The sequence below is a fragment of the Phocoena phocoena genome, chromosome 5, assembly GCF_963924675.1.
Source record: "Phocoena phocoena chromosome 5, mPhoPho1.1, whole genome shotgun sequence".
Lineage (NCBI taxonomy): Eukaryota > Metazoa > Chordata > Mammalia > Artiodactyla > Phocoenidae > Phocoena > Phocoena phocoena.
In genome coordinates, this window is record NC_089223.1 from 105,829,294 (window position 1) to 105,854,816 (window position 25,523).

Sequence of the window (25,523 nt, forward strand, 5' to 3'; positions counted from 1 at the left end):
TGTTCAGTGCATATATATTTATAATTGTTATATCTTCTTCTTGGATTGATCCCTTGATCATTATGTAGTGTCCTTCATTGTCTCTTGTAACATTCTTTATTTTAAAGTCTATTTTGTCTGATATGAGTATAGCTACTCCAGCTTTCTTTTGATTTTCATTTGCATGGAATATCTTTTCCTATCCCCAATTTTTGTCTTTTATGACATTGCCTCTTTTTTTTTTTTTTTTAAGAATCTCGGCCAAGTGTTTTACCGAATATTCTCAATTTGGGTTTATCTGTTTCCTTTATTAGATGGTGGCTAAACTGTTGGCAGGTCTGCAGTAAAGTGACTCCTGAACATTTTTGGCAAGCATGCTACAGAGTGGATGTTGTACCCCTCTGAGTGCACCATAGCAGGGAGAACGTGGTATCAGTTTTACTCATTATTCATGATTACTTTATCACTAGGTTAAGCTGGTGTCTCTCACATTTCTCCATTGCAGAGATACTCGTTTTCCTTTGTAATAATAGGTAATCTCTGGGAAGCTACTTTGAGACTGTCTTATTCCCCAGTAGTCTTTCACCAATGGTTTTAGCATCCATTGATGATTCTTACTCAAATCAATCATTACTGTAGCTATTGTAACATGATGATTTTCTGTCTCTTTTAGGCCTTGTATGTTTATTAGTTGTCCTTCTCTCGTGAACTCATGATAATCAGGCTTCTGCCTTACCACTCCTACAAAACTGCTGTTGTCAAGGTCACCAATGACTTCCATTTAGTACATCCAATGGACAAGTCTCAGTCCTTATTTTCCTTGGTTTACCAACTATGATTGACAAAATTAATAATTCCCTTCTCCTTGATATACTTTCTTCAGTTGACCTCTGAGAAACCATAGAATGACTCCGTATCAGTCTCCTTTACTGGTTCTTCTTCAGACTCTAAACTCTAAACATGGAAAAATGTCAGGATTTAGACTTCATACCTCTACCTCTACTGCAATTCAACATGTGACACTTCGGTTCTTCTAGTTGCTCGGGCCCAAAATTCTGGAGTCATGCTTGACTCCTCTTTCTTTTACCCTCTACATCTAATTCATTAGCAAATTCTGTCCACTCTGTTTTTAAAATATACACCAAATCTAGTCACTGCTCACCACTTCCATTGCCCTATCCCTAGTCTGAGCAGCTATCGTGTCTGACCTTGACTACTACAGTACTGTCCTAATCAGACTCCCTGCTTCTACCCTTGCTTGCCTATAGAAATTTTTTCTAAAAAGTTAAATAATGTCACAGAATCCACCTAAGTCAAAATAAAATCCAAAGTTCTTACATAGATTATAGAGCCGTGCATACTCTCTCTCGCCCCTGGCTATTTCTTTGATCTTTTCTTCTGACAGTCTCCTATTTAGTAACTCTATTTGTTATCCCCTTTGCCTGGAAAACTCTTCCCCCAGACAATCCATATGCCTGACTCAACCACTTCATTCAGATCTCAAATGTCATCTTATCAGAGAGTCCCTTTCAGATCATCCTATCTAAAATAAGTCTCCTCTCCCTCACTCTTTGCCCCCTCTCTCTATTTTTCTTCCTAGCCCCTGATGTAGTATATGTTTGTTTTGTGTGTATCATCTGTCTACCTTCACTGGAATATGTGTTCTGTGGCAGGAGGTACTGCTATGTCCCCAACCCTGAGAGCAGTGCTTAGCACCTAATAAATATTTACTAATTGGCTGTTGAAATTCCTCTTATCTGTTAATGATAGAAAGAAAATATTTTTTTCCCACTTCTAGTGAAAGTTTTAGCTTTATAACTGCTCTCCTTTTCCTCTTGAAATGTTGTTTACAGTGTTTCAAAGTATACTGTAGCAAAAATATTATTCTTTTGTGTGGGTTGTATAAATTAATGTGTTATTTATAGTTTTGCTGCTTCTTATTCCTAATCCCAATATGTTTCTCCTCAGTGTTTGGATATGATTCCTTAAAAGGCAACTAAAATTCTCATATGTTAGCCTAGTGTTGTTTCTTTTACTATAAATGAAAGTACAAAGTCTTTTGCTGAATCATCCGCATAATGGATTTTAAAGCCCATCAGTACAAGTGTTTATTTTAATGTCCTATTCTCCAGGAAGTCTACCTGTTTTCTACTAGCTTATGAAGAGAGGAGTTCTTGCTTCTTTTACTAACTTGAAAGTAAAAACTAATTACATGTTTATAAGATTTGAGTAAACTAGTAGAAATTGATGGAACTTTTTGACTAACTACCATTTCCAGGTGTTTTTTTATTCTATATGTTTGGTGTCTCTGTGTATCATATATGTGGGATCTAAATAATGGGAGGAAATGTATGTGACTTCAAATCTGACTTTAACAGTCTTGAAAGTGACCAAGATATGTTTCCCTGTTTTAAAGAGTGAGGAAATTTCCTCACCTTTTTTGTGGGTATGGAGATATGTAGGTGTTATTCATAAATGTCCTTATGCTACCATGTCGGTATCACAAACATCAGATGATAGATTTTAGGGCTATTCATTAGGGAGGATATTTAGATGTTAATATTATATATTTCATTGGGTATCTAGAAGTGTTTAGTTTGAAGCATTTTCCTCAAGAATTCTCATAAGCAATTAGCTGTTTCTGTATATAACTAAACAGAGCATCTATTTTAACTGTGGTGAACACTACTTATGACTCTGTTCTCAGAATATTTCAAAAGTTTACATTAATATGTCATGTCATTTTCTTTTCTAAGTTAATATTCAAGAAGAAATATTATGATAGCTAATGTCTTTGAACTTCTAAACACAGCTTTCATAACTCACTTTCAAGAAAAACGTTTTGGTGCCTTTTGTTGCTTTTTGTTGCTGACTCATTGACTTGAGCCTAACTAGCATGTGAGGGTTTTGTATATTAAGTAATTTCTGGAGGTCCCTGAGAAATACTCTTGTCCTGAGGTAGGAGGTTGTGTAGTCTGAAGAATCTAGTCTGTGTCTCTGTTGTCTCACTGCATTCATTGGAAGTGAATTTGAAGGATGAGTAGGCATTTTTAAGCAAAGAGGTAGGGTAAAGCAATGTTTTCTAAAGTGGGTTCCTAAAATAGTCCCTAAGGAGAATTAGATAGTCAAAGCAGTCAGTTGTCAGATAATTTTGGGAAATACTGTATTTCTACCATGAGACTCTTTAGTCTTTACTCTGCTAATGGGCATTGTGATTCTCTAAAAAATTAGATAATATATGAATTTGCTAAGGCTACCTGATGGAAGCCACTTTGTTTCCCTCCCAATATCTCTTAATATCCTAAGGGGCTAGTGCTCCAAAAACAGTTTGTAATTTCTGGGACAGTGGTATGCATGACAAAGCAAATAATATGTTTAAAACCTCAGAAAAGTGACAGAGCCTGGTGCATTTGGAGAATACCTGGTGGTTCTATCTGACGAAAGAGTGGTGAGAGGGAAGGAGTAAAGAGGCGGCAGGAAGTAAGCTGGGTCAGACAATGACGTCTCAGTGTTTAAAATCTGGTCTGTCAGCCGGGGGCCATTGAAGACTTGCAGGAAGGGGAGTAGCATGAACACATTTGCATTTTTTAAAAAATGGGTACGAAAAGGTGAGAATATAGGACAGAGTGTTTAATTAGAAGACAGTTACAGTAGTAAAAGTGAGAAATAAAAAGACTGTGAACTGAGGATATGGCTTTGGGCGCAGGATGATGAATAGAGGATGGTGAATAGATGGTGGTACCATTAACAGAGAGAATTCCAGAAAAGAAACAGTTTTCATAATGGATGATAAGTGAGTTTGGGTTTTGGACATGTTTGGTTTGAGGTCCCTGACTGGCATAAACAGAGATATTAAAGATACAATTGGAAAACCTGATCTAGATCCCATGTAGCGTTCCAGAGAGCAGTGTTAGCTGAATTACAGATTTGGTGTCTTTGCTATAGATATGGTATTTCAAACCACTAGAGGAGGGAAAGAAAAAAAAACTTCTTTCTAATAAGGAAGGTCTACCCATCCTGTTACTTCAAATTTACTTCCAGGTTCTTCTGTTCTGGGTTTCTGAAAATTATTTTTAATGATCATGTGAATCTGGGAAGCATTCCTTTACCAAGTAAATGCCAAGAATGCTGTGATTATTTTGGCCATTTGGTTGGTTGGTTGGTTGGTTTTTGTTATGTACATTTGTGCATACTCACACACTATAGTTTTTAATTTGCTATTGACCATTACTTTTGCACTTAAAAGTCTAAGCAATGAAGATATGGAAGTATTCATATTTATTGAACTTTGGTTGTGACCAAAAGGAGCACTTGCCCTGAATATACAGTAACTACCCAGATAAGTCCTGAACTACTTTTTTTTACTATGTCAAAGCCATTTATGCACATATGATTCAACTCCAGCACTCTCATTGCATGACAGTTCCCTGAAAAGTTGACTTTAGCATGCCTTTCATGCTGATTTTGGGATTAGAATTAAGTATATTACCAAAATACAAAAGAATGATATTTGATAATGATGAAAATTTCTCTGCTGTCGAAATACAGATGAAACACATATCTATACCACACAGAGGAAACAGCATAGTATATACTAAAATAGAGAAAAGTTCTATTTGTTTTTTCTAAAAAAGACAGTAAACTTTAACAGACAAATATTTAACAGACAAATTGGTAGTCCCATATATATTTGTGTCCTATTCAAAAAAATTTTACTAATACAGATTTGTGATTGCTGGCGTGGTGGATAGGCGCACAGGTCCTGGACTGAGACTGGCGAGATTCAAACCCTGGCTTTAGCATGGAGTAACCATGTGACCAAGGCAAGTTACCTTTTTTTTTTTTTCAAATTTATTCATCTGACAATGAAGTAACAGTACCAACCTCATGACAAAAGATTGAAACAATAAATGAAACATGCTTAGCACATAATAATCCTTCAGTTGTGCTAATACCAGCAAATAAGGATATCCATTCAGTGACTTTATTTATATATTAGTGATAAGGATAAATATATATATAAAAAATTATAATTATCTTCCTCAAACATTCTTTAGCTCCTCTCCACCTGATGACTACCTCAGCAGTTCTCTTTATATGGAGTGTCTTTCCTCCTGTTTCCCGTGACCGGATTCTTGTCATTCAGATCTCAGTTTTGTTGCTTGCTCAGTAAGGCTTTTCCTGACCACCTAATCTAAAATATTCACCAAGTCAATTTCAACCACATCATTCTATTTTAATTTTCTGCATATCATTTATCACTTGATTTAATTGTTTGATGTCAAACTCCCTTCTCTGACATATAAGAATCTCCCTTGTTCACCATGGTGTCCTAGCTCCTTGATCAGGGCTAGACATATAATGAGTGCTTAAAAACTTTTGCTAAATTAATAAACTACTCTGTAGAGGTTATAATGAAAGAACCAGAGAATGGGAGGAAGATACAAAATTCCAGTTTAGGAAAAAAAAGGTCAATACCTGTCTTACCCTGCTCTGTGTGTCCGTATATCAGTAAACTCCAACCTCCCAAATGGTGCAGTTTCAGTGCAGCCTTGTTCTTTTAGATCTGTCATCTCTTATGATTTAGTATAAGCCCTGCCACCCACATGTGCAACACCTATTTGGGTCACGGTCCCCATCCCTACCCATGCCTATACCTGGGTTAGTTACCATAATCCTTTTCTTTCAACCATCCCTTGCTGCTGAGATCCCAACAGTCTTTACAGTTAGGCTCATGAGGTTTAGGACCATTAGAAAGAGAAAAAGAATAGTAGGGTTGCAATTCAAGACTGCCTTTCAGGTTTGTAGAGGAGTCCCTCTGTAACTTGCAATGAATACTACTGCCTTGAGCTGTTAACTCTTAGGTATAATAACTATTTTCTATTTTGGCTATTGTCATAGTATCCAGAACCATTCCATGTATAGGTAGATGACTTAATAAATACTATTCAGTGATGATAATCCTTACAAGCCCAATTTAAGATGTTGTTCAGATGATCTATAGCTGCATAAATGCACCACAAAACTTAGTGCATTTAAATAACAATTATCTATTTTATTCACAAATCTTCAACTTAGGTAAGACTTGGTGGGAAAGCTTGTTTGTTCATACAGCATCAGCTGGGGAGGCTTGGCTTTCTAAAGCATGGTACTGTCCAAGAGCAAGTGTCTCAAAAGATAGGACATGGAAGCTACCAGAAATGGGCACAGTCTTTCTTCTATATTACACTGGTCAAGTGGTCATAGAGCTCAATTAAAGGGAACAGACACAGATGCCATCTCTTGATGGGAATACTGTATATTAATATAGTATTAATATTATAAAAGAATATGGAGCCATGTCACCTTAGATATATTCATTTTCATTTTTTTAATCAAAATAAAATATATGAAAAAAATCAAACAAGAAAACCTATGGGTCATATCATAGTAGAAATTAGAATACTATGTATATAAGAGAAGTGATTTTTAGAAAATCACTAGACTCCAGGAAAGTTAACACTCACCATTGCAGGCTACTATCATTTAACCGAAATACAGTGAAACACATCAAATTAGAACTCAAATTGAGGATTACTTGAATGATCTCAAAAGTTAATGAAACTATTAAAATACCTTACTGTTGTTAACTTAAGCCTCCAAAAAAAAGAGGGAGAAGAAATAAATACCTATTTTCTAGAGTTAACTTTTTTGGTTCTAAAGCATTTCAATTTGGTCTTGTGGGCAAGTTGGAAGATATTGTGAAATGTTTTTTTAACTAAATTCCAGGGCAAAGAAACAATTACTTTGTGTGGTATAAATAGCATTTGAATGAAATGAAAATATATGTGTTCAATTAACTCTGGTGTCTGGTATTCTGAAGTCAAAATGTTTTATTCATCTTAGAGAAAAAAAATAGCAGGAATAACAAGTTTTAAATTTTCCACTATTCAGTGTATCTAAGTTCTTTTATAAACAAAACAGAAGTTTTGATTTGGCAAATAATGTGGCTATACTTTCTTCAACTATTGTTCCTCAACTGTGCATCTTGCCTAAGTACTTGTAGTTATTGTTTTTTTAAAAGATGCCCTGGAATTAGATATGGAAGGGTGAAGGTGCATGCTATATTTGTCAGCACCTGCAGTACTATAACGAGAAAGATCATCCCAGTCTATTTTCAGTTTTTCCTCCTGGATAATCCGATTTTGCAACAAATTGATGGCTCAACCTCCCCATATCACTTTTCTATAAAATTTTTTAAAAGGTTGCTACAGTTCCAAGGTGAGGAAATGGTCTTTTTCTGGAAAGGGTGACACTCGAAGTTCAATTCATTAAACAGAGTGACTTATGAGACCTGCAGATAATGCCTTAGTGATATATTCCAAAATATTGAAGTTCAGAACTTAAATTGATCCTTTTTACTGGTAAGCCTGCTTTTGGAAATTTTATTTAGAGGAAAACTGAAATAAAATGCATTTTATGACTGATTCTGAAGAATTCACTTTTTTTCCCTGATATAATTGCTAGGGATATCCCTCATTTCCCTGCTAGAAAGTACCTCGTTTCCTTGAACAGGTAAAAGAAAAAAAGGACCAACACTGAAATTCTGAAATCACAAAGTCATCAACTTAAGAAATGGCAGACCATATTGCAAAGAAGACTGAACCTAAAGTTAGAAATCCTTGGTTAGAGTCCCATGTTCACTGACTACCAGCTGTGTCTTTAAACAAATGCTAAGTTTGAGCAACCTCTTCAGTGCTGTGTCCTCATTTGTAAGACAAGGAACAGGTTGTCCACCTAGCAACCTGAAAATATTGAGGTTAGATGATGTATCAAATGTGCAAGTGCTTAATAAACTGCAGAGCATTATATAAACAATTATCAATCATTTTAGAAGCTTTAAGGAAAGAAGTATGGATTCTTGTAAGTTAGGGCTGTTAAAATGTCATTAAAAATACTGTACAATGTGGTTAGTAAAATACATCTTCTAAGGTCATATATAATGTTTTTGTACTGTTTTAAATTAGGTGTAAATTCATTAAGGACAGAAATCAAGCGATAGACATCTTTGTGACCCTAACATTGTCTAGAACAGTTCTGTGTAGGTCAAGTTAGTTGGTTGATTTGTTGGTTGAATGATTGATTGATAAAGATATTTTATGAGGTCAGTATTCCTCAATTTAGAGAAGAATAAATTGGCTTCTTTTGAATTTTGAATTTCTAATTGATAATTATTGACAACTCATAATATCTATAACAAAACTATCAGAGTGAAAATGCCATCGCACTGTTACAGTATTACTGATTTCATAGACTGCACTGTAGGATGTGTGAATGGGCTGGGGATGGGGGAGAGAGGGAAAAGGTATCCACTGTTGCAAGAGTATTGTCACTCTGGGGTCAGTATGGCTAAGAGGATTAGTGATGCTAGCCTGCAACTGGCTTTAAAAAATGTAAATTCCAACTATTCTAAATTTTCAGTATTTCCAACAAGTCATTTCCAAAATTTAAAATGAGGTTGCCCTAACCTAAAATGTAAACTTTATGTTGCCGCTTAGTTTCATGCTTCTTAGGAGTTTCTTTAGAAATTTTATTTACGCTGTTCTAGTTTTTGGTATAGCTTTAAAGGGCAGCTTTCTTATTCCCTCATTAAAGTTTTTGGAAGCTTTTCCATCCCCAGTTTTAAAATTGTTTCATAGTTGACTTCCTTTTCTATTTCAATACAGTATATTTTCAAATACAGTTGAATTTGTTTTCATACTTAATATGTGCAAAAGTTAACTTACTGCCTTGAAATGCTAAGTCATAATTACAGAGAAATTTCATTCATTAAACTTTTATTAAGCACCTGTTATATGCCTATCAGTCTCCTAATACTCTATCCATTTAATTGGGCCCAAGTTTATGTAGTTCCAGGAAAAATCATCTGTATCTGTTTCATGCACACAGAAGCAATTTCCGCTAACGGTCCTTTTTGGGTAGTTGGTATAATGAATAATGCCTAGGTAAATCATTTTATAATAAGAAAACTTCTTCAGTAGTTAATAATAACAGGAAATATAATAAATAGTTTGAAAAAGTAACATTTGTCTCTTTTGTCTTTAAAAAAAAAAAAAAACTTATTACAAAAGGAATACATGTCAGTGTAGCCAGGAGTGAGGAATAGGTTTCAAGCGAAGAGAACAAATTCATAAAGCAACTTGACTCACCAGCCACGTTCCACCAGCTGGAACACAGGGGATATATTATGAAAGTAGCAGAAGGTAAGGTCAGCAAATTAACAGGGCGCAGATCATTAAAGGCCTTTGCCAAGAAGTCAGGACTTTTTTCATAAGGCATAAAGGCTTAAATACCTTTAAGCCTTTAAAGGTATTTTAAGCAAGGACAGGTATTTTCCTAGGCAGTTTTGGAAGGGACTTTAGTAATATACTCAAGAAAATCACACTCAGTGATGAGCTATGGCACAGAGACAGAACCTGGTGAGCACAGCATTTCAGGGACTGCCATGGGGGGAGGAGCCTGGGAAGGAGAGTGGGAAGGACAATCCAATAAGGAGACCAAAGGCTTTCTCGTCTAGAACAGCAGAGCTCAAAATGATTCAATGAGCTCAATTTATTCAATTCCATTTTCTTAATTAAATCATTTAATGACATTAGCATCAGTTGAGGTTGAATGCTCCACATAATTTTATGAATAATTCTATCTAATTTGGGGATATACTCTATCCAGAATAAAAATGATGCAGGCTAGCAATATAAAAGAGCATCTTTCGTATGGAATAATGTAAAAATAACAGAGCTGTCTATTCAAAGAGAACTTGTCTCTAAGGAGCTCTAAGCATACATATTAAGTATTAAAGCAAGGCCATGTTTTCTGTACGGCACAGAGAGGCAAGATAACAAGCAATGCCATTTCCCATCTGTCCCTGACAAATTTTCAGTTCTATCTTATGCTCTACCACTTTCCCATTGATCCTCATTTTCAAGCACAAGTGAGCTAATTGCATTTTCTCCCTAAGTATGCCATATCATATCATGCTTTCCCTGCCATTCTACCTGGCAAGTTTCTGTTCCTCCTTAAAGACTCAGCTGAAATGCCCCACACATCTCTGCAAAATCCTCTGTGATGTCTTAGTTAGTTCTTTATCTGCAGTGCACATACCTTTGCACATAATGAACACCCATACTGTCTTCTTAGATACCTTCTTAGCTCCTGAAGGACAGGGACCGTCTTATTCACTTTGAGTTGTGTCCTCGGTACCTGGACAAGTACTGGGCATATAGTAGGAGCTTAGTGACGGTTCCAAGCATGAAAACCATAGCTACCCTGAAGGTGGAGCTTGGCCTTCACTGTCCATTGCCCTATGAAACATGATAAGTGACCATTCATCAGCTTGTCTTAATGTTGTTAATCAGGCCTCTTAAAAACATTAAAAGTTGTGTTTGTCACCTTCCTTCTCACCTGCCAAAGGTTCTATCGGTGCCACCTTGTGTATTCAATTGTCTCACACCTTCTCTACCACCTCTGTACTGCACCCATCACTGTTGAAGAAATTTATTCTTGCTCTCTTGGTTTTATAGCTTTTCAAAGAAAAACATATTTTAAACATCTCTGAACCAGGCTTCCCTGGTGGCACAGTGGTTGAGAGTCCGCCTGCCGATGCAGGGGACACAGGTTTGTGCCCTGGCCCAGGAAGATCCCACATGCCGCGGAGCGGCTGGGCCCGTGAGCCATGGCCGCTGAGCCTGCGTGTCTGGAGCCTGTGCTCCGCAACGGGAGAGGCCACAACAGTGAGAGGCCCGCGTACCGCAAAAAAAAAAAAATCTCTGAACTATTAGTTTTAGCCCTTTTCTTTGTCTCCATATTTAATTATATTTTTTAAAAATTCACAGAATGTGGGTGGTATACTACATCTCAAAGAAATACTTGGAAAACAAAACAGCAAATAAAGTCTAATATGTATCCAAGCACCCAACCACTTTCCTTTTACCAGTATATTATAATATTCAAGGTACTTTGTTGCTTCAGACTAAGAAAGAGTAAATTAAGAGCTGCCTGATCTTAAGCACAATTTACTAGACTGAACAGGTGTCCTGGCTGCACATGTGCACATTTTCCATCCATGGCTTTTTTTTTTTTTTCTGCTTTTTTTGATGCTTTGAACTGACCAAAGATGCAGATGTCCTAATATGGCTCTCCCTTAGTTTAAAAATTGTCTCCTTTACTTTTTCTTGTACTCTTTTTGGGTAATGCAAACAACATTGAAGTTGTCTAATCAGGTTCCTTCTAACTTGAATTAGACAAGGAGAAGACTCCACTGTAGGAGGATTACATTGCAGGACAAATAAGATCATTTGTATTAAAACATTTGATTCTTGGGTTTTGTTTTTCCATGATGACACCTAAAGAACCATCGTTTTTAGTCAAGTTAAAAATATAGGGACTTCCCTGGTGGCACAGTGGTTAAGAATCCACCTGCCAATGCAGGGAAGACAGGTTCAATCCCTGGTCCAGGAAGATCTCACATGCCGCCGGGCAATTAAGCCCGTGCACCACAACTGCTGAGCCTGCGCTCAAGAGCCCATGAGCCACAACTACTGAGCCTGTGTACAACAACTACTGAAGCCCGCGCCTAGAGCCCGTGCTTCAAAACAAGAGAAGCCACAACAATGAAAAGCCCGCGCACCGCGACGAAGAGTAGCCCCCGCTCACCACAACTAGAGAAAGTCCACGCACAGCAACAAAGACCCAACACAGCCAAAAATAAATCAATAAATAAATATGTAAACATTTTTATGCTTGTAAATAGTGTCAGGCACAAGAATGTTGGATATAAATAGAAAGTAGGATTTGGTTTTTAAATGAATGTGGTGTCTCAAAATAACACTTTATTACCTTGTTCGATGTGTTTAAGACCCTACTCACTTATAAAACTAGAATGGTGAGGAGGAATGCTTCATTAGAGGCAGTTTTTCCATAAAGCACTGAGGCATCATGCTAGTGTATTTTTAGCCCAACCTGTGAATATTATGGGCACCTTAATAGTCTCTCTATTTAAACACAAACCTGAAAGGTACCTCTTTGCCTTCAACCTTCATTTAAGCACAGATTCTTCATATGCAAAGAGGCAGGCTTAGCAAGAAAAAAAGATCTTCATCAACATTTGCTTTTGAAACAGACCTAAGAAAGTTAGGTCATTCTAAATATCTAATAGAAGTACAGTACAGAACTTACTATTAGATATTCCATTAAATAAATTTTATTTTCTTATCTCCTTGTTCTTAACAAAAGATAATTTCTTTTGACTTTGTTTTATGAAAATTCTTTGTCTAAGATCTGTTAAGAAATCCACAAACAGAGCAGTCTAAAATGCTTGTGCTCATTTCTTGCCTCGTGGTGGCTCCATTTAATAGCAGCATTTGTGACTCGCTCTCCCAAAGGCCTCAAAAGTACTTTTCCTTTTTGCCTTCTGATCCTCCCCTTCTTCCTCCCCTTCCTTGTTCTTATTCTTCTTCCTCCAAATCAAAACTGCACTGCCATAATAAAAATAAATAATTAGGTGGATTTATGACTGAATGGATAGAGGGATGGATAGATAGATAGACGTGTGATAAACCAAGTCTAGTAAGTTGCTAATGGTAGAATCTAGGTGGAGGGTATAGAGCTATTCACTGAATCTTAATTCTTTCAACTTTGCCTTGTGTTTGAAAATTGTCATAATAAAACCTCTTAGGAGTGGCTATCCACTGAAGGTGGGATCACAAGGGCTTTCACTAACTCTGTTTAAATATTTTGCCATTATATTATGAGAGAAAAATGAAAATAATTTTTTTAAAGCTACATGAAACTGACTTCACAAATGAAATCACCAAACGATTGATTTAAATGCTTTTCATGTTTGAAATTCACATTAGGCGATGCTAAATAATTAAGAACACACACAATGATTCAGTTGTATGATGATGACCGCATTGTTACAATAGGAAATTGGTTAAATAAGTTGTGTATAGATAGTTAATAAAATACTATGCAGCCATTAAAACTTGTAGAAACAAATTCATGGGCACAGAAAGATTTATATTATAATGTTTCCTATGCCATCTAGAAAATTATGAACTTATGGGATAGCTGGAAGTACATATATACAGAAATATTACCTATGAATTATGAGATAATGGACTTCTTCTCTCATATAGATCTTTTTAAATCCACATTTTCTATTTTTTCCTAAAAGTTTCCCAGTGTTTTAATTTTAGTAACGTAAGAAAGAAGGAAAACAGAAAAGAAAAAAATCCATGCAATTTTTCTGTGAAAATGGAGTGGGGAAACTTTGTATCTAAATAATTTTTGATCAAGCCAAAAAGATTATCTGGGTTTTTTCTTTTATCTATATCACTGGGAGCTACTGTCTTACATTTTCTTAATCTTGCTCTTATGAACAGTGCATTTGAAATATGTAAAAACAAATAATTTTATGCATTCTTCTGAAGATATTTTAGTGGACTTGACTAGTAGCTTTTGAAAGAAAAGTAAGGATGTTTTCATGCTGCTAGGCCCAAGGCATTTTGTACTTGGAAATGCCCTGTCCTCAATCCCTAATTGCATTAAGTTTCTGTGTCTGACACACTCATGAGGAAAGGAAGTTTCAAAGCAGAAATAAGAAAATCTAATTTATTTCTAAATATAATAACCATTGATATATTTTAAACAATGTGACACCTATGTTCCAAGTGTTCCAAGTGTCCTAACTAGAAGAATTAAGAGATCACGGATGTGCCAGTTAAATAATAAAAATGTTTTTATTATTATAGGTCTCTTTTCTCCAAAGCGATTTAAGCAATGTGCTGAAATTAGGTAATCTTTACACTATGTCTCTGAGAGGGATAGAGGGAAGAGATTATTACTGTTAATTTTTATTCATCCAGTAAACATTTATTGAACACTTTATGACCCTGGAGTTAATGTTTCACTTATTGTTTCCTCTCCTTCAAAGACATTTTTTCATAGATTTCCTGTTAATGACTCTTGAAAGAAAAGTTGGGTAGGAATAAAAGTAAAAAGAAGCAAAATAGAGTTCACCTCTGGGTTCCAGTTCTCTAATCCTCTCGTGGAGGATTACATGGAATGTGTAATCCACTTATATCTGTACCGCTCTTCCTGTAGGCTGCTAGTCTAGTCCACGAGTGCCATCTCAGTCCCCTACAACATATAACGTGTCATTGTCTTCATCTCTTGTCTTTCCCAGGTAAAATGTCCAGTGATCGAGCTTTGAGGAAGCAGCAACAGTTAAACAACCTTGTTTATGTGGTGACAAATCAGGCCAAACCTGGTGACAGAATTGTGGATTTCTGCAGCGGTGGGGTATTCTATATCTCCTTTATTCTCTTTAGCCTTTCCAAGACAATGTGGCTTTACTATACTACATTAAAGGTCATGTTTTTATTTGGCAAGATTATTGTCTCAGAATAAACAAAAGCCTTAGAGACCAAAGTTAACTTGTTTCTTTTTTTTCCTTTTTCAGGGCCATGTTGGGATTGTCCTTGCTCACATGCTGCCGTCATGCCAGGTAAAGTCTGAATAATAGACGAAAGGAAACTACACAATTCAGTTAGCTGAGTCTGGCTTTTTCCTCCTCCTTGAGTTTATAATCATTCACCCAGGTCAAATATGTGGCACAGGCATTTTATATTTCTTTGAACTAAACTTCTAAGATTCAGAATCATAGGGAAGAAGAGTAAGTAGGACCACTACATTTTTTATTTTTTATAAAAGGGCTGTATTTTTAAATAATTTTTAAAAGAAATAATTATTCCACTCAAATAAAATAATTAATGATGAAGCCAGTTTAATTGTCAATATAGTTTTATACTGGAAATACTAGGCTCTGAAACTTGTTGAGCATATTCTTTGGTAGCTTGATTTTTATTCATTGTATCAGAATTGTAACAACATTTTTTAAAGAAAAAGAAACCGCAAATCTACCAACTGATCCACCAAATGCATTTCTCCCCATGTTCTTTTTGTCATTGTTCATGAGGATGCTTATTGCTGCAAATTCTAAAAATTCAAGTACAATTTCAGTCACCTGCTTTCACTCAATCTTATATCATAAATGTTTTTCGCTATTGCAAATAGTTTCAAATATCATCATTAAAATATCACTTAAAATGTGACTGCATAATATGTTTTTAAGTAAATGTACCATAATTTATACGATTGTTGCCACCATTTGTTAGAAGTGTGTGCTGCTTTTAGTCTTCTGTCATATTAAATCATTTCCTCACAGTGACCATCTTTCAGCATAGAAGTCTAGAATCTGATGATTGAACCGGGGCAGATCCTTTGTTTGTGAGCTCTCCGGAAATTACAAAATAATTAAAGTGATTATTCTCAGAAGAAAAAATGTGGAAGAACTCATAGACTAGCCAGAATGATATGTAGCAGAATGATAGAGAGTAGAGAGTATTTTTCTTTATCTTTCTTAGAAAATAAAGAGCAAAATAAATGAGGAATACTGGGAGAAACAGGCAGATGTTCATTTCATCACTAAGAAAAACAATTTCATGGTTGGAGTAAGAGGAATAAAGCTCATAGAGCAGAATCCTGGAGATGTAGAGTCAGGCAGGGATATGGTGTCTTTTTTACCCTTCCCAACAGCTCTGGAAACTTAGAAATGTTGAAACTGGAAAAGGGAAATCTTGACTAGAATAAAGCCTGGAAAACCTTTGACCCCAAGTGTCCTCTGTCAGGCTTTTTATACAAAGGGATCCAGGATTTTTCCACAAAGACAAGCATAAGGACAAAATAAGGACCAAACTAGGAATGATAGTGATGAAAGTGACTCAACTTTGCTGCCCACTTTTCTCCATCTAAACCAGTGATGGTCTTCCACCTTCCTTGGCCTGGATTACTGTTAGAAATTCTGAACTGGTTGCCCTGCCTTCTGCCTCTCCCCCACTAGTCCATACTATGCATTGCAGCAACCAGACCTCCTTTCATTGCACATGATCTGGCTCCTGTTACCTCTCCAGCCTGATTCCTACATCCCACACCCTGTCTCCCTACCTCCACCATCACCATCACACACTGTACCCCAGCTATACCAGTTTTTTCAGTTCTTCAAATACACCGTATCTTTCTTACCTTGGGCCTTCATACATGTTTCTCTCTCTGCTAGAAACACACCTTTATTCCCGCAGCTGATTTCTATTCACTCTTCAGGCCTCAGTTAATATGTTACTCTTTCACATTAAATGACTAAAACCTCCCTTAGTCTGCATGCTCTGATAACACATTATATGTATTTCATTAAACACTTACCACTCACTGTATTATAATTGCCTGTTTCACTTATATCACTATATCTAGGAGCTTCAAGAGTTCAAGGACCTTGTTCTTTTTTTTTTTTTTTTTTTGCGGTACACTGGCCTCTCACTGTTGTGGCCTCTCCCAATGCGGAGCACAGGCTCCGGACGCGCAGGCCCAGCAGCCATGGCCCATGGGCCCAGCCGCTCCGCAGCATGTGGGATCTTCCCGGACCGGGACACAAACCCGCATCCCCTGCCTCAGCAGGCGGACTCCCAACCACTATGCCACCAGGGAAGCCCTCATTTTTGTACTATATTATCTGGCCTACTTCCTGGCATAGGATAAGGATCAATATAATATGATCTACATTATTAAAGCTAGTAAACACAGTAATAATACTTTGCCCTAATGTCTGAATTATGTTACTGAATATACTGTTGTTTCCTGGGTACAATCTAGGTTACATTAATAGAAAACAAGGAATTATCATTAATTCGTGCTAAGAAGAGAAGTGACGAACTAGGGTTAAGCAACATTTGGTTCATTCAAGCAAATATGGAGTATTTTACAGGGACATTTAATATTGGGGTAAGTAATCAAGCAATTTCAATTTCTTTAATTAACTAAATAAGAATAATAATATGTCTTAGAGTAAATAAAGGTGATAATTTTATTTTCTTTGCTAAACAAGAAATTTATAACTTTTGTTTTCTACTGTCTGTAAAGCCTAGCCTATTAATGAATATTTCGTCATTCACAGCATATCATCATTACATGGTAGAGATAATATTTGTTCCTCTACCAGACAAGAATTTTATTTTCTTCACTGCAGAATCTCCAGTGCCTAAAACATTGTTTGGCACATAGCAAGTACTTAAAAATAGTTAATAATTGAATGAGTAAATGAATTCTAATGAAGGTGACTTCTCTTGGTTTATTTTACATTTTTAGAAGTTAATGAAAGAAGAGAAAAACAGAGAATATAATAGGACAATTAGCTTGTTAACAGCCTGTAAGTACTAGAGTTGCTTTTAGATAATACTTTCTTTAGCAAGGATTTAATATCTACATGTATTTTAAGTTTCCAATAGACAGAAAGTATATTGGTGATGTTTCTGAAACCTTCAGATCAAATTGTTACTGTTTGATACTACTAAAAAGACCGAAGATAAAGTGATTCTGCCAGTTCACTTAAACCCAGGGTTGTATGCTCTGGTGGAATTTGAGTTTCATTAAGATGTTAACATTGCTGCTGCTCTTGTATCTGTTTTAAATAATTTTTGCTTATTTTTATAGGACTAAGTGCTTAATATAGAAAACTACATAATAATATAAAGAAGAGTCACCAGTATTTCTGCTAGTGAGAGATAAATACTGTCAAAACCCTTTAGTCTTTATGTATTTATGCACACAAACAAATGCACGTTTACACAAATGTTAACATTGTTGAGGTCATACTACATAGGTCCTGCTTTACCTGAAATTGTCAAAAATACTTTACTCATTAATCATATTTCTTTTTTGTTGTTATTATAATGTAATTGTTACTATTATGTGTATCTTATGCATCACTTAAGAGTTTTGATACCTTTGCCTAATCACTTTCTAGGTAGGTTGTGCTAATTTGCATTCCCAACTGTATATGTTCATATAACATATACAGTGGGCTTGTCTAGGTGGAATTCTTGTCCAGTCTCAGAAGTTCAGACCTTTTGTAGTACTTACAATTTTTGTCCAATGAAATTCATTTCTTAAATACCAACTACTGCAAATTTGTGGGGTTTATTGTTATTTTTATAGCCTAAAAAGTATACAGTTTGGGCCCAGAGTCAGGCGTGTAAGCCAGCCGGAGCGGCGGCGGCGGCGGTAGCGGTAGGACCGCCGTGGCGCCGGTAGCAGCGACCCGGAGGGAGCGCGAAGCGACGCTGGCTGCGGGGACCCGGTGACAGCGTGAGAGATGTTTCAAGAGAGAAGAAACACCATGTAAATTTCCAACACAGTCTCAAATGAAATAAAAAAAATCATGAGAGATTACTACAAGCAACTCTATGCCAATAAAATGGACAATCTGGAAGAAATGGACAAATTCTTAGAAATGCACAACCTGCCAAGACTGAATCAGGAAGAAATAGAAAATATGAACAGACCAATCACAAGCACTGAAATTGAAAGTGTGATTAAAAATCTTCCAACAAACAAAAGCCCAGGACCAGATGGCTTCACAGGTGAATTCTATCAAACGTTTAGAGAAGAGCTAACACCTATCCTTCTCGAACTCTTCCAAAATATAGCAGAGGGAGGAACACTCCCAAATTCCTTCTACGAGGCCACCATCACCTTGATACCAAAACCAGACAAGGATGTCACAAAGAAAGAAAACTACAGGCCAATATCACTGATGAACATAGATGCAAAAATCCTCAACAAAATACTAGCAAACAGAATCCAACAGCACATTAAAAGGATCATACACCATGATCAAGTGGGGTTTATTCCAGGAATGCAAGGATTCTTCAATATACGCAAATCTATCAATGTGATAAACCATATTAACAAATTGAAGGAGAAAAACCATATGATCATCTCAATAGATGCAGAGAAAGCTTTTGACAAAATTCAACACCCATTTATGATAAAAACCCTCCAGAAAGTGGGCATAGAGGGAACTTTCCTCAACATAATAAAGGCCATATATGACAAGCCCACAGCAAACATCATCCTCAATGGTGAAAAACTGAAAGCATTTCCACTAAGATCAGGAACAAGACAAGGTTGCCCACTCTCACCACTCTTATTCAACATAGTTTTGGAAGTTTTAGCCACAGCAATCAGAGAAGAAAAGGAAATAAAAGGAATCCACATCGGAAAAGAAGAAGTAAAGCTGTCACTGTTTGCAGATGACATGATACTATACATAGAGAATCCTAAAGATGCTACCAGAAAACTACTAGAGCTAATCAATGAATTTGGTAAAGTAGCAGGATACAAAATTAATGCACAGAAATCTCTGGCATTCCTATATACTAATGATGAAAAATCTGAAAGTGAAATCAAGAAAACACTCCCATTTACCATTGCAACAAAACGAATAAAATATCTAGGAATAAACCTACCTAAGGATACGAAAGACCTGTATGCAGAAAATTATAAGACACTGATGAAAGAAATTAAAGATGATACAAATAGATGGAGAGATATACCATGTTCTTGGATGGGAAGAATCAACATTGTGAAAATGACTCTACTACCCAAAGCAATCTACAGATTCAATGCAATCCCTATTAAACTACCACTGGCATTTTTCACAGAACTAGAACAAAAAATTTCGCAATTTGTATGGAAACACAAAAGACCCCGAATAGCCAAAGCAATTTTGAGAACGAAAAAAGGAGCTGGAGGAATCAGGCTCCCTGACTTCAGACTATACTACAAAGCAACAGTAATCAAGACAGTATGGTACTGGCACAAAAACAGAAAGATAGATCAGTGGAACAGGATAGAAAGCCCAGAGATAAACCCATGCACATATGGACACCTTATCTTTGATAAAGGAGGCAGGAATGTACAGTGGAGAAAGGACAGCCTCTTCAATAAATGGTGCTGGGAAAACTGGACAGGTACATGTAAAAGTATGAGATTAGATCACTCCCTAACACCATACACAAAAATAAGCTCAAAATGGATTAAAGACCTAAATGTAAGGCCAGAAACTATCAAACTCTTAGAGGAAAACATAGGAAGAACACTCTATGACATAAATCACAGCAAGATCCTTTCTGACCCACCTCCTAGAGTAATGGAAATAAAAACAAAAATAAACAAATGGGACCTAATGAAACTTCAAAGCTTTTGCACAGCAAAGGAAACCATAATCAAGACCAAAAGACAACCCTCAGAATGGGAGAAAATATTTGCAAATGAAGCAACTGACAAAGGATTAATCTCCAAAATTTACAAGCAGCTCATGCAGCTCAATAACAAAAAAACAAACAACCCCATCCAAAAATGGGCAGAAGACCTAAACAGACATTTCTCCAAAGAAGATATACAGAATGCCAACAAACACATGAAAGAATGCTCAACCTCATTAATCATTAGAGAAATGCAAATCAAAACTACAATGAGATATCATCTCACACCAGTCAGAATGGCCATCATCAAAAAATCTAGAAACAATAAATGCTGGAGAGGGTGTGGAGAAAAGGGGACACTCTTGCACTGCTGGTGGGAATGTGAATTGGTTCAGCCACTATGGAGAACAGTATGGAGGTTCCTTAAAAAACTACAAATAGAATTACCATATGACCCAGCAATCCCACTACTGGGCATATACCCTGAGAAAACCAAAATTCAAAAGGAGTCATGTACCAAAATGTTCATTGCAGCTCTATTTACAATAGCCCGGAGATGGAAAGAACCTAAGCGCCCATCATCGGACGAATGGATAAAGAAGATGTGGCACATATACACAATGGAATATTACTCAGCCTTAAAAAGAAATGAAATTGAGATATTTGTAATGAGATGGATGGACCTAGAGTCTGTCATACAGAGTGAAGTAAGTCAGAAAGACAAAGACAGATACCGTATGCTAACACATATATATGGAATTTGAGGGGAAAAAATGTCATGAAGAACCTAGGGATAAGACAGGAATGGAGGCGCAGACCTACTGGAGAGCGGACTTGGGGATATGGGGAGGGGGAAGGGTGAGTTTTGACAGGGCGAGAGAGAGTCATGGACATATACACACTAACAAACGTGGTGGGGTGGATAGCTGGGGGGAAGCAGCCGCAAGGCACAGGGATATTAGCTCGGGGCTTTGGGACAGCCTGGAGGGGTGGGAGGGGGAGAGTGGGAGGGAGGGAGATGCAGGAGGGAAGACACATGGGAGCACATGTATATGTATAGCTGATTCACTTTGTTATAAATCAGAAACTAACACACCATTGTAAAGCAATTATACCCCAATAAAGATGTTAAAAAAAAAAAAAAAAAAAGTATACAGTTTGTTTCCTTTGTAGATATAATATAGATTGGTTATCTGAAGCCAAGCTTATAGAAAGAGAAGTAAACTTTTAAGAAAACTGTTAATAAGGTTATTCAGGAAAATAAAGACATCTGATACAGCAAATTCAAATTAAATATATATTTATATGTTGCTTAAATTTTACATAAATGATGAGGTAGAGGATAAAGCTTCTCCCACAAAACAAGCCATTAAACCAATGCCCATGTTACCAGTACACCAGGCAGAATGTATAAGGTAGCAAGATATTGCTGCCTATTTACTCACCTCTCAAATCACAAAATTCCTGGCCTATCAGCCTTACATCTCTTTACCCTTCTGTGATTTAAAGTTGATAAATCATTCTGGCATAGTCTTGTAACTTTCAAGGTCATATAATTCACTAACACCAACTAACAATGCATATGTCTTTTGGGAAGTGATATTTTTCCCAAATATCATAGTAATGTATCCATAATTGGTTTTTTTTTCATAATTACTTTGTCAAGATATATGGAAAATGAATTAAAATTACTTGGAGGATTAAACCAAAATTAGATTTACTCTCAAGAATATAATTTGCGGGCTTCCCTGGTGGTGCAGTGGTTAAGAATCCACATGCCAACTTGGGGGGCACGGGTTCGAGCCCCGGTCCGGGAAGATCCCACATTCTGTGGAGCAACTAAGCCCGTGCACCACAACGACTGAGCCTGCGCTCTAGAACCCGAGAGCCACAACTGCTGAGCCCACATGCCGCAACTACTGAAGCTTGCGTGCCTAGAGCCCGTGCTCTGCAAGGAGAAGCCACTGCAATGAGAAGCCTGTGCACGGCAACGAAGAGTAGCGCCGCTCGCCACAACTAGAGAAAGCCTGTGCTCAGCAACGAAGACCCAGCGCAGCCAAAAATAAGTAAAATAAAATAAATAAATTTATTAAAAAAAGAATATAATTTGCCTAGGATGATAATTGAAGTATTGTCACTAGATAAACTAAATGCACCAGTGGCTCTAACTCTTGTATTAAATAGATTCCAATGAAAATACTGTAACTAGAGAGGAAATCAGAATAACAGGTATCAGAAATGCAAGAAAACTCCATTAATTCACAATTTTGTGGTATTTCAAATAAGGGTTTAGTTGGCATTTATCTTTGCTCAGTAAATGCCTTTTTCTTCTACTGTTTTTCTTTAGACATAAAAGTTAATGATGTAAACAAGATTTTAAGGGGAGAATTTTAAAGTCTTCGAACCGACTATCTTGCAGAATTTAAAACAAATCAATTATACATGAGAATTGAAATACTAATTATTATTCTTATCTCCATTAATACAACAACCTATATCAGGCAAAAATGAATAGATTTACTAATGTTGATAAACTAGTGTGACTTGAAATAATGGAAGAGAACAAATCTAAATATTTTCAGGTCTTTAAACAAGGTCTTCCATTACCCCCAAGGGCTGTGCCTCCCCCATGTAACCAGAATCAATGAGGTAATACAGTGTCTGTTCCAAAGAGCATTTTGTAGTTTCTGATTTACGTTGTGCTTACTTGAGAAATATATTTCTTTATATGTCCAATAAGCTTATAAATAACGTTCAAAGTCTCTAATAACCAGATGCATTTCAACTTGAACAACAATGATATTCCGTTCTTGCTCTTAACGTTTGCAAAGATTTTTAAAATATTATTACTGTAAGGCTTTTAAAATATTATTGACTGTAAGGCTTCAGTGAAGGGGGCCTAATCATATGGGAGCTTTGAAATTTTTCATTTACATGATATTTGTAATGATTTGTTAATGACATGAAATGTTAGTTACAATGGTAAACAGAGAAATTTATATAAATATAATGGTTAAGAGTATGCATTTTAACATTGAATTTAACTTGTGCTAAAGTCTCAGCTTGGCCACTTACTAGTTGTATGGCCTCATCCTCAATCCTCAGTTTTTTCATCTATGACATGGACATAACATATCTGGCTCATGGGATGTTGATACAATGTGCATGAACCACTTAGCAAGTAGCCTAGCATTTAGGAAGTACTGAAAAAATTGGTCCTGTTTTTACTCTGCGCAGTGTGATCTCAGCCATGTGAAAACTGCTTAAAAAGGATGAGAGTAAATTATGCTAATATGTATTTTTTTAAGGTGGCTATCTCTATATACTAGGTAATAATATTTTTCTTTATTCAAAATTTTCAAAATATTCCATATTTAACGTTACCATTTTATATTCAAATCATGTAAGCCGTAAAAATAGAAGAAATAAATATATGTGCTTAATATTTTATAGATAGATACCTAGCTTATTTAGCCAAGAAAGGCTAATAGGACCCTAAGGATTACTATAAGATATCTAAAAGAATTCTGAACATATAAGATACGTAACATACGTATATAATTATATATGTATATATAATTTCTTTTAAAACAAGTATTTGATTATCATAGAAATACCTTTTTGTTTTGTTTTTAAATACAAAACTCCTTTCAAAATTGAGAAACATCTGAGAAGGTTTTTTTTTTCCTTCCAGTTTAAATGTATGCAGCTGTATGACCCTGAATTGAGTATGTGTTATGGACTGAAAGTTTGTGCCCCACCTCCACCACCAAAAAATTCATGTGTTGAATTCCTTAACCCCTCATTTGATGGTATTAGAAGGTGGGAACTTTGGGAGGTAATTGGGTCATAAGGGTGGTGCTCTCTGAGTGGAATTAGTGCCCTTATAAGAAAAGAGCTTGTGCCCCCTCTTAGCTCTCCACCACATGATGATACAGTGAGAAGACAGCCATCTGCAAACCAGGAAGGGAGTCCTCACTAGACATCAGATCTGCCAGCACCTTGATCTTGGACTTCCCAGCCTCCAGATCTAAGAAGAATATTTGCTGTTTAAACCACCAAGTTTATGATAGTTTTTTTTTTTTTTTTTTTTTTTTTTTGCGGTACGCGGGCCTCTCACTGCTGTGGCCTCTCCTGCTGCGGAGCACAGGCTCCGGACGCGCAGGCCCAGCGGCCATGGCTCACGGGCCCAGCCGCTCCGCGGCACGTGGGATCCTCACGGACCGGGGCACGAACCCGCGTCCCCTGCACCGGCAGGCGGACTCCCAACCACTGCGCCACCAGGGAAGCCCTATGATAGTTTTTTAAGAGCAGCCCAAACTAAAACAATATATATCAATTATCATACCCTTAAAGGGCAACTTAGAAAAGATTGCTTTAAAAGTGGACTTTTTAAGGCTATTTTTTTAAGAAGTCTGTTATCACCTTCTTGTCTAGTGCAATACAAATAATCTTCCTTGTTGTGAAAACTTACTTTATAAGATTTTACTTTTTAAGACCTAATTTATTATGTGTAGTAATACCTATGCTCTCAAACAGTATAACAAAAACCTTGTTGTCAAACAGTATTACGGAAAGGACCATGACTATGGAAAAACACACTTTGCATTGAGAAACAAAAACTGTGTCAGTGCTGAACAGCTTGCCCACTGAAATGTTTTAGTTGGGTAATTTCAATAGTAACATAGAGTCATCTCAAACAGGTGATTGATTTCTAACAGTATTGGTGAATATTTTCTATTTACCAATATATATCAAAATCTCTAAACAGTTCATTTTTGAGTTATCTGTATTTACTTTTTTTTAACCAAAACAATTTTTAATATGATTGTTTATGATTCATCAGTACTGAGTGCTTAATTACAAGCTCATTTCTAGTTATGTATGTTAGTATACAATTAGAAGAAGCATATACAATTATAGAATGTAATTCAGTAACACTTCTGATGAATGATTTATGTAATCCTTGTTTTAAAGGGAAAGGAACTTGAGAAATTATATATTCTGCAAACACAATTTTTAAAAATTCATTAAGGCAATAAAGGACTTTCCAGGTGAAGGTGGCAGATAGAGGTATTGCAACCCCCTTCTCCCCAAGAGAGATCAGACCCCCAAATAACAAAGAGAACAAGAACCAGAAAAATCATACTCCATCCTTAATGAAACAATGTTCGAGATTCTATAACTTGAACTACAATATTTGAAGATAGAAAGCAGACTGAAGAAAAAATTAGTAGAGAAGAGGAAAATCAAACTTAAACGCATGGGGAGAGGGAGGGTCAAGAGGGCTATCAGGAAGCAAGTCACTTTGCTCTCACAGAATCCCAGAAAATTTCAGGAATTCAGGATACCAGAAACCACAGAGGAAGGGTATAAGAAGCAGCTGGAATCATGTTTAATTAAAAA

The 25,523-nt window shown here is 36.4% G+C and overlaps 1 protein-coding gene across 2 annotated transcripts in view; it reads left to right on the forward strand.

The window, feature by feature from the left end:
* Positions 1-25,523, forward strand: part of GSTCD (glutathione S-transferase C-terminal domain containing) — a 124,937-nt gene that overhangs the window by 78,768 nt on the left and 20,646 nt on the right. For both annotated transcript variants that reach the window (XM_065877885.1, XM_065877886.1), the window contains exons 5-7: positions 14,204-14,319; positions 14,480-14,524; positions 16,726-16,854. In XM_065877885.1, the coding sequence (XP_065733957.1) occupies positions 14,204-14,319; positions 14,480-14,524; positions 16,726-16,854 (290 nt within the window). The remainder of the gene's footprint in view (positions 1-14,203; positions 14,320-14,479; positions 14,525-16,725; positions 16,855-25,523) is intronic.